This window comes from Parasteatoda tepidariorum, chromosome 2 (assembly GCF_043381705.1).
Source record: "Parasteatoda tepidariorum isolate YZ-2023 chromosome 2, CAS_Ptep_4.0, whole genome shotgun sequence".
NCBI lineage: Eukaryota > Metazoa > Arthropoda > Arachnida > Araneae > Theridiidae > Parasteatoda > Parasteatoda tepidariorum.
In genome coordinates this window covers 57,233,874-57,243,846 of record NC_092205.1, presented here as the reverse complement: position 1 = coordinate 57,243,846, position 9,973 = coordinate 57,233,874, and the positions used below count along the sequence as shown (strand labels likewise).

The 9,973-nt window shown below is 28.1% G+C and overlaps 2 protein-coding genes across 3 annotated transcripts in view; one reads left to right on the top strand and one right to left on the bottom strand.

Moving 5' to 3' along the window:
• Window positions 1-9,973, bottom strand: part of LOC107441722 (SKP1-related A) — a 315,013-nt gene that overhangs the window by 263,539 nt on the left and 41,501 nt on the right. The window lies entirely within an intron of this gene.
• LOC107441450 (receptor protein-tyrosine kinase sevenless) overlaps window positions 7,945-9,973 on the top strand; it is an 88,476-nt gene continuing 86,447 nt past the window's right edge. For both annotated transcript variants that reach the window (XM_043048241.1, XM_043048239.2), the window contains exon 1: window positions 7,945-8,077. In XM_043048241.1, the coding sequence (XP_042904175.1) occupies window positions 7,991-8,077 (87 nt within the window). In that variant the 5' untranslated portion in view covers window positions 7,945-7,990. The remainder of the gene's footprint in view (window positions 8,078-9,973) is intronic.

Below are 9,973 nucleotides of genomic sequence, written 5' to 3'. Positions count from 1 at the left end.
TATATATTAATATTTCATTTTACTCTTTTGTTGGTCAATAAATGATTTTTAATTCAAAATTTTGTACGAAAACATTTGAAAAATAAATAAAAAAAATCTTGCCAAATTGTCAAAATAAATTATTTTTTTCAAGATGATATGTTAAAAAAAATAACATTTTGAATAAAATATTTTGTAATAAAGACACTTTTCTTGTACACATCCTACACTTTATAAGAAAAAAGAAACAAAAACCTGGAAATTTTAAGGTTTTTATCTGGAAAAATCAGGGAAATTTGAAATCTGATTTGAGTGGCCACCCTGTGAATGTTTTATTTAATATTTTTTTAATAGAAAATATTGCTACGAAAACTACATAAGGTGATTAAAATTGTTATAAAGTAAGTGAGATAGTATCTTTTCTTCGATGTCTCCAAAAAAAAAGTGTTGCATTCTAAAACGTAAACATGTTTTGGTGCCACATAATTTATTTTATTTTTTTAAATTTAGTTCGGAACTTAAAATACAGATTTTTTAAAAAAAGGAGGAAAAACACGAGATTTTGATATTTGCGAAGATATAATATTAAAACAAATCACTTGATCACTATCTTGAATAAAGACAGCTTTAAACATTTGACAGACTTTTGTGGCCAAGATGTCCCAAACGATAGTTCTTTTATTATTTAAGTACATACAAATACATGATAAACCTTTTATTATTTAAATACATACTAAGAACTAGCTTTTCGCCCACTATTCTAGGTGATGTGTTTATTTCTCCTCCTTTAAGTACACATCCCGCGATTGGGTTGTACCTTTTCGAAACGGAAATGGTACCTTGGTATTTACTATGTACCCAATGGTTTTATCTTTTCGCAGCAAGTTTTATGAAGATCTCTGAAAAAAAAAACTTAAAAGTAAATGTTTCAGTTGGAAAATATTTCTGAAATCTGTTTGACGTATTCTGCAGATCATTGACTTTGATTAGGTATTTTTAATTCAGTACAATCTGAAATTGGTGGTATGTATACAGAAATTTAAAACAAAACGAAAGTGAAAAAGGTAAAAAGTATATTTAAGTAGTTTTGCAATAAAAATTGGTATAGCAAAGTATTAGGAAAACAATACGTTTTCGTTGGAGTGAAATGACCCCCTGACTCAGAATTTTTATTAAACTTACTTTTAATACCCATCTCTTATTATTTTGTATTAATTTAGGTCAAAATAAGTGAAAGATATTATATTTAGCATTGTTATGATTTACGGTTATGAAATGCAGAATGAAACAGTGTCTTTTTCTGCCTTAAATAGTAAAATCTTCCAAACAATAATTTTTCAAATTTGAAACTTATTTGCAGTGACTTAGATTTCAGATAAACAGTTATTCGTCATTGAAATTTTTTCAATTTACAAAATCAATTATTGATAAAATTTTTGAATATGAATGAGAAATTTTTTTTAACTACTTTTTTTAAGGATTTTATATTTTAGTACAAATATTATTCCGGTAATCGAGCAGAATTTCTTCGTAACTATTAGACTTTTTTTGTACAATCAAAAAATACCAAATTATATTTTTGCGTATTCCCCTTCATGCAGGACTGGAGTCTGGGGCTTCTATCATAGCTCTCCATTTCGCTCAATTTGTTGCCAGATATTTTTCCGCTATTCATGCCATCCTTATGGTTTTCAATTCACTTAGAATCATCCTGCTCCAAGTATTTTTAAGTTTTCCTCTTTTTCTATTGCCCTGAGGGGTTTCCAATCAAAACTTACTTTACTCTAAATTTTTCTGGTGATATATATATATATATATGGGTCATTCTCACAAAAACAGTCATTTTCATGTCCCCAGTATGTATATTTTATGTTTGTTTTACAACTTACGAAAAAAAATTTTTCAGGGAAAGTGTCCTTCANAAATGACAGTTTTCGTGAGAATGACCCATATATAAAAGAGATACTGGTATCCCATCTGCTTCAAATTATGAGGTGAAGCAAGAGAATGAGAAATAGAAAGCTTATAACAACGAAAAATAATATAAGATATTTGAAGAATTTAAAGTCTTATTGTTTATTGCAATTGATCTTATATTTTTACTTTTATTCCATTTTCTCACAAAGATAATTTTTAATTATCTTTATCTTTTTTAAAACGCAATAGATATGTGGTCAGGGAATTTTATGCTAGAAAATGTCGCAACAATAAAAAAAGTGTACGTAACGAGAAATAAAAGTTCATTATAAGCATTCTTAGTTCAATACGTATTATGATGGAAAAAAAGACTCCATCCCCTTGCTCGCACCGTTTACCAACTTCTATGATTGCTTTTTATTCACCATTGTTTTTTTTTTCATTTTTTTTTCACCTTCTTAAAAGTTGATGTTTTTCAAAAATATTTTTTATTTCATTGTACTCCTTGTACATTTTTCTACACGTCTTCGTAATTGAAAGTTTCTAATTATATAGTTTTTCAGCAGCAAGACAAAATATAACGTAAAGCAAAAAAGTTTTGAAAAATTAGTATAAAAAGCGAATAAAATTGCATCAGTTGAACAAATTGGAATTTCGCAAAAAATTCGTTTTAAGTTCATAAAGGAAAATGTCTCTTTCAGTACGTTAAATATCAACTCTGAAGTTGCATTTCTGTGGCCTACAGAGTAGCCTATGTGGTATTTTTTACGAGTTTAAAAAGTTAACTATTCTCGAGTTAACTATCAATTATTAGTTTTTTTCAATCCATCGTACTCTCTGTATTTTTTTCAACACGATATCAAATTCGCACGTTTCCTTCAGTTATTACGCAGCAAAACAAATTGTATAATAAAGTTAATTACCAAAAAAATATCTGTATACACATTGGAACTTAAGATTTTTTAATATAGAGTGACAAACTTTTTTGACAATAATATCAAAGTAGAGCTAGGTTTAATTTTAAGTAAAAAAAAAAATGATTGTAAAGTATCGAAACGATTCTTTTATATTTTTTGCGGAAACTATTTGCCCTTAGGAAATCCGCGATCAAATCTGAATAAATAATAGAGGTTTGCCGATTTCACGCCCCTCTGAGACGCCCCTCTTGATGTATGGAACTGGATCGAACAACCTCCCTTTTCTGGGGGGATGGGGTGGAAAATGGTTATTGTTTTAAACTTCTTATCTGCCAACTGTTGTTAGCGTAGAGATTAAACTTCCGTTTTGATTTTTGAGAATAGAGAAGTCAACCCATATTTGATCCGCTTTGGTAATAAAAAAAAAGTTTTAATGTTTAGTATAAGATTTTATGTTTCATCACTAATAATTTTTTATTGCGTTTTAATTCTTTTAATATTTAGATATTGATAAACTCTGAGCCATTTTCCTTCTAGGAGTTCGCGTAACAGTTTTAAAATTAACTTTAAATGCCCCCTCAATTCAGCAATTTTAAAGGGTGACCAAGTTGTTCACCAAGTTTGGTTAGTTTCATTATAAAAATTAATATTTAAAGTAATTTACAGACAGAAAAATTTTGCTGTTTCGATTATAAAGTTCCCCGCTAGATAGTAAAAACGAACTTTGAGCTATAGTCAATAATTAGTCGCTAAAAAAACTTTTATGGCGCCCCTGTTTTATAATATTTCTATGTAGTAGAATATTAATTAATTATTAATATTAATTTTGTTAAATCGAAAAGGAAAACTAAGAAAATAAGTGTTGAGAATATAAACGTAGTTAATACAACTTAGATCTAAAAATCTCTCACTTACTTTAATTGAATTCATTAATTATGATATGTAATACTATTAGTAATAACGTAAGAGAAGATATAAGTAAAATGAAATTATCATCGTTTCGTTTAGTGCAGGGATGGGCAAACTACGGTCCGCGGGCCAACTGTGGCCCACCGGAAAGTTTTATCCGGCCCGCGGATAGAATTCTAACTTGCCGATCTGTGGCGAATATAAACAAGATACATCCATTATTTCGTCTACTTTGTTTAAAGCTATTTTTTATTCTTTCTTTTTTAACAAAGTACTGATGATCTTTTTACTTCTTCTATTGGTGGAATTGATTGAAATAGTTAGCACAGGCAGCTTTAATTGGTAAAATTTTGAACGCAGAAGTTCTTTATAGAACTTCCAACTAGCGTTTTTCTTTCTCGAAGATCAGACATGAAATCTAACATTGGTGAATTGTATTTCACATGTGGCAGACAGCGCATTTTAAGCACAAATGAGCGGATTTTTCTGCCGGTGGGAGTTCTAACATTATTTATTGAGTATGTAAAGATTGCACACTATTGTTGCTTCTAAACATGTTTGAGTTTTGCAAACCATTACCAAAAGCTGGTTTCCAAAATTTTGTGCCAGAAAATCAGTGCTATGTTTGCTTCATCTTATGTATGTGAACAAATGTTTTCAACTATGAACCTTAGAAAAAATTATTTCAGAAGTAGACTAACAGACAAGCATTTAACCTCGTTCCTTAAAATAAGCACATCTCACTTCGAACCTCAGTCTAAGGAACCTTTAAAAATTAAATCGCAATTTCATTCATCTCGTTAAATATTTGAATTAAAACTTGCATATCGGTTTTTTATTTCAGAAGTTTTTACTCGGCCCACCAAACTTTTTTTCTCGATTTTTGTCCCTCGATTAAAAAAGTTTGCCCATCCCTGGTTTAGTGTGACTGGAGAACTTGCTGATCGCTTCCCAACTTCGTCGAATGAAACGTGATAATCGTATTTCTTTTGCGAAAAATTCATTTTAGAGCGATATTTGCTATCTAGTCAAGCAATTTGTCCATCCGTATTCTGGATGCAGCTCTAATTGCGTGTTTAAGAGACTGGACGCAGTTCGAAAAGAGTGTTTTTAAGAAAATAAACTCAGTGAACTGAGTTTATTTTCTTAAAAACACTCTTTGCGAAAAACAGTCAAATGCGAGTTTTTTTAAAAAAAAAAAAAAAACACACACACACACACAAATCAAAGGAAATAGACACAGCCCAAACTGGGTACTCAAAAATTGGATTTAAAATTTGGTTCCGTTTTTTTTAAAACTTCTGTTTATTGACTAATGATCCAAATAAATTTATAATGATGACTGTCGCTGATTTGCTTAAAATACTGTCAACAGTTGTTTTTACAAAGTTGACATGGGTGCGAGTACTATAAATTTGTGATAGTTATATTAAATTTACGTTGTACGAATTTAGATTTTTAAAATCTGAATAAGAATAGATGTCTTAAAAGTTACATATATTATCCCAACCCCAAAGCTTGTCTCGTAACGATTATGATTTAGTGTTTTAAAAAGTAAGAGCGTAATTCCTCTTTTAGTTGTTCAATATAGGTTAAATATTGAGAAGGCACATTTTTTCTTGTGTACATTTTCCTAAACATGCTTTAAGCTAAGTCCATTTTCTTAAATACGCTTTTTAATGAGTGTCTATTTTTTTAAACACGTTTTTTGAGCAGTGTCCATTTTCTTACACACGCTTTTTAGCTGTGTCTATTTTTTTTAAACTCGCTTTTTGAGCTGTGCTAATTTTCTTTAAACACGCATTTTTACCTGTGTCCATTTTTGCTACTGTATTATTCTTAGTAAGAAATGTACAGACACTAATTTTATTATTTTTAAGTTCACTTTCTCATACTCGTTAATTTGTTTGGAATATAATTTGTTTTTCAAAGACTGCGACTTAGTAAAATATTTTCAGATATTTATGAAAAAAATAATTTAAAAATACTTTTCATATAAATTTAAGGTGAAAGTGTTAAAATTTTTATGTTAAGCCTCGTTTTAAAAGTTTGAAGCTTGTAATATTTTAATAAGAAATATCTATAACAGTAAAAGGAGTGACGAAAAAAGTTTATGTGCCTCTCAGCTGTAGAACTGCTTATGCTAGAATTCTGAGATTACAGGATGCAAAGTGCAATTTTTTTGTGCGATCCTAAAAATGTTGATTCGTCCATTCGGGAAAAACAAGTAAAAATCAAATTTTTCGCATTGGTTTAGTAAAAATTAGCATTATTCGTTAATGTAAGGAAAACTGCAAATGTCTTTTTTTTATATTGAAAAAATAACATTATTTGTGTTTACTAACTTAAAGCACTAATTTAATCAATAGGAGTTAATTCGCATTCTTTGATAATTATTTATATTTGATTGTTTATGTCTGGTAACCATAAGAAAGCTGCATATTAGGGCTATCTAAAATTTTTTTCTTTTTTTTCTTCTTTGAAATTTCTTTTCTCTTGTTTCTATCTTTCTTTTTTTCCCTCTTTTGAAACGTGTTTATTGAAATCAAGCTAATGTAAAATCAATGGCTATTGAAATATATAAATAAAGTTTTGTACTAAAATGCCAATTCATGAAATCCCGTGAAAATTTGATTGATTGTGATAAATTTAAAGCATGCGCTGGTCGCGAATCTTATTCAATGCCAAATGATACTTTAGCATTGCTAAACCTTTTTTGAGTTGAACTTTCTAAGACGTGTTTTTGTTTAATTAAATCACCGGAAAAGGCAAGAAGTAAGAATAGTCTTAATTATTTTAATTTTTATTTAAACTGTCTTGATATGCACCTGTCGGTTTTAAATATTATTGCGTGATGATATATTATATTATGATAATATATTACTTTCGATTTTTTTAGCCCACTACTCAGAACGGATGTTCAACAATCATTTAGCAATGTTAGAAATAAACAAAATATATTAATTTTTGTAATTCAACTGTAATCTTCAATAACGACAGGTCTAAAAATTCTGAAACATTTACATAAGCATATTAAAATAATTTTTAACTTGAAATTATTTAACCTTGTGAACACAATACATTGAGAGGTAATTTCCAAACAATTTTTTCATGGGACGTAACGTTAAAAATAAAAAAATGCAGGAACTGAATTGAAAGCTTATGGGATAACCAATCAGAATTTATGAAAAACTTTTGTTCCGGCAATGCTATATACATATATATATTTTAATTTTTTACCTTTTCATTACACATGCAATATAATATTTTCTTCATTGTTTTTGATTAGTAAATGTTTCTAAAATGTATTCATTATTCAAACTAGATCTATAAGCAACATTTTAAAATAACCTAAAATTTTAAGCTCTTTTCATCATTGCTAACATCGTCATCAGCTTTAAAATTTAAAACTAGTATATCAATAATTAAACTTACACAACTATGAATATTTATCAGAAGTAAGTTTTTTTTCAATTTAATCTGATGACCTAGATTCTTGTTATTGCCTTTTTAAATTATTATTTAGAATTCTCTGATGGCATGAATTTTAAAATTCAATTGTTTTCATGGTGGAATTTTATGGAATAGTTTTTTTTACAGTTTTTTTTAGTTACATAGTATAGTTTTTTTAAAAATAGTAATTTATTATTTGTCAGGTTGAAAGAGACAGGTTTTGCATATCGTTACAGTTTCCCGACAGTGCTATATGAACTTCACAGCGCATGAGTAAAAATTTCCCTACAAATCGCAGTATCTCTAATTCGTAGAAAATAAGGTTAGCATTACTGTTTATAAAGAACACACGTTATACAAAATCTCTGTTGATATTTGCTTTAAGTGAAAATAAAGTAAAGCATTTATCCGAACTGAGCGTATAGCGGCATAGTCAGTCAATCAGCAATAAACTAATCATAAAGTATTTTCCGAATTCAGGAGTATTTCCTAGAATTTTTCCATTAATTACTTTAGAAATTTTGTAGGAAAAACAAAGAACAAAAGAAAAAAAATCTTTCGACAAAACATTTTTGAATTGTGACTGAAAAGGTTGTCACTTCATTAAAAATAAATAACATGAAAAAATTTCGAGAAACAAAAGCACTGAAAAAGAAATTCATGCTTTGCAATTTCAAATTAACCGCATGAATTGCTACTCTTGAAAAAGATGTGCAGCACCCAATGAAAATAGTTTCGATCAGTGACGTCATATCGTCCCGCGGGAGGATGAAGATGTCGTGCACTTACAGAAACCACAACAGGCAAATGCAGCCATGAGGCTGATGGTGTTATTGCTTCTCCCATCAATTGTGTGTTTATCCCCGCTTTTACCATGCCACAAGGAATGTGAAACCAGACTGGTAAGGAATTTTATTTTGACAACTCAACTCAATGTCAATCATAGGAGGGAAAAAAATTTTGTCCATAATTTTTTTTTTTTTTTTTTTGTGCTGTATGTTTACAGGGAAAATATCCCCAAAATGATAATTTTGAAATAACATTTAAGATTTTACTCCCTATCATATCCTTTAGCTACATTGTTTAACTTTGATTAAAAAATATTCAAAAATCTCAAAAGTTCTGTGGAAGAAAAAATCTTTCTTCTTTCGAATCCGAAAATGTATCTGATTGTATAAATTCAAGTTCGTATAATTTAAACTAGAATCATGTACTGTATTTCATTGGTAACGGAATAAAGCATGATTTATTTATTTATTTTTTTAAATTTTCAATAATATACAAAATTTGTTTTTTAGTCAAAACTTTTATTTTTTGCACTTTTAACAAAATGTTTAAATAATAAATATAAATTGTGTTGAGATTTTAAAGGTACGAGGCAACTGCTGCGTAGTGTATTTTTAAAAAAAATAAAAAAATTTATTTCTGTATTTAATTATTTTTTTATTTTGTTACAATTTTATCGTTAATTATATATATTACTTTTTTAATTCTTAACCAAAATCAATTTATTATATTTCTTTAATATATAACATGTGAGGAAAATTTAACCTCTAAATATCTACCCTTTATCACATGGACTGCCTGAGACCAATTAAGTAATAAGCCTCACTTTTTTCAAAAGAGACATTTTAACCCTTTATAACCCTTTATAGGCAAATTTTTTTTAATGTTATATTAAAATACTTTTGTGACTGAGATTGCTTTATAAAAAGGAATTCATTTAGATTATAACCTAAACTTAATTTGTTTTTAGGACCATATTTTTTAGTTAGTAGATGTGTGGGATTTTGAAAATTTTATTTATTGTAAAGAATTGACCATAAACTTAAACTCATAAATAACCACACTTATAAAAATAATCTCACAACTACAAATAAATTTGATGAGAAATGTTCAAATTAACGAACGAATAAAGCACTAAAGAAAACAGTTCCCCTGTGTTGGCTTCGCTTCTTGACTCCACTCAAACCTTTACTGTTTACCCACATTGATGTTAACAAATTCCTGCATTGTTTGGTTTTATTTTTTTCTAAAGTTATTAGCAATTAGCAGCACGGATTATTGGTTCGAAAATATCTTTTTATCGGCAATTAAAAATTTGTGAAATACATGAGAAAAATAATTCCCACGTTCTTATAATGAGTCAAATCAAACTATTATTTAATTACTTTTCCAGATAGGCATTTAATTAGTTAGATAATTCCTCGATATGCAGAAAAATCTATTTTTCTTCCAGGAAAACTTTTTGTCTTTCAAATAATAATAATAATAATAAATTAATAAATAAAATAAAATAGAGTATGTGAAAATGTGGTTTATTATATTGAGTTTAACATTGTACTGACTCAAGCTCTTCTTATTTAAAACACAATAATATTCGTTTTGCATGTATAAATACCATGTAATTTGGATTTGCGTAGTTGCGGAATCATTTTCATGGTGTTTCAAGTTTCTCCACTTAAACCACTACCATATAACAATTTCTTTTTAAATCTGATTTGATGCTTTTAGGGTTAGTGTTTAGGGTAATTTTATTTAGAGAATTCCGAAAAAAAATATTTTTTTTACCAAAAAGTTTCATAAGGATTTGAAATTTAAAAATATCAAATATTTAAATCAATCATCGAGAAAAATTAAATAATTATTAGGAGTGCCGTTAAATTATTTCATACCATATCAATCTGGTTTAATATTTTCAATTGCACGAGATTTTTATTAAATCTTTTAGACAATTCAAAAGAAGATAAGGTATAATCTGTTTTCTTAGCATAAAAAATTCCAGAAAAGAAAAGAAA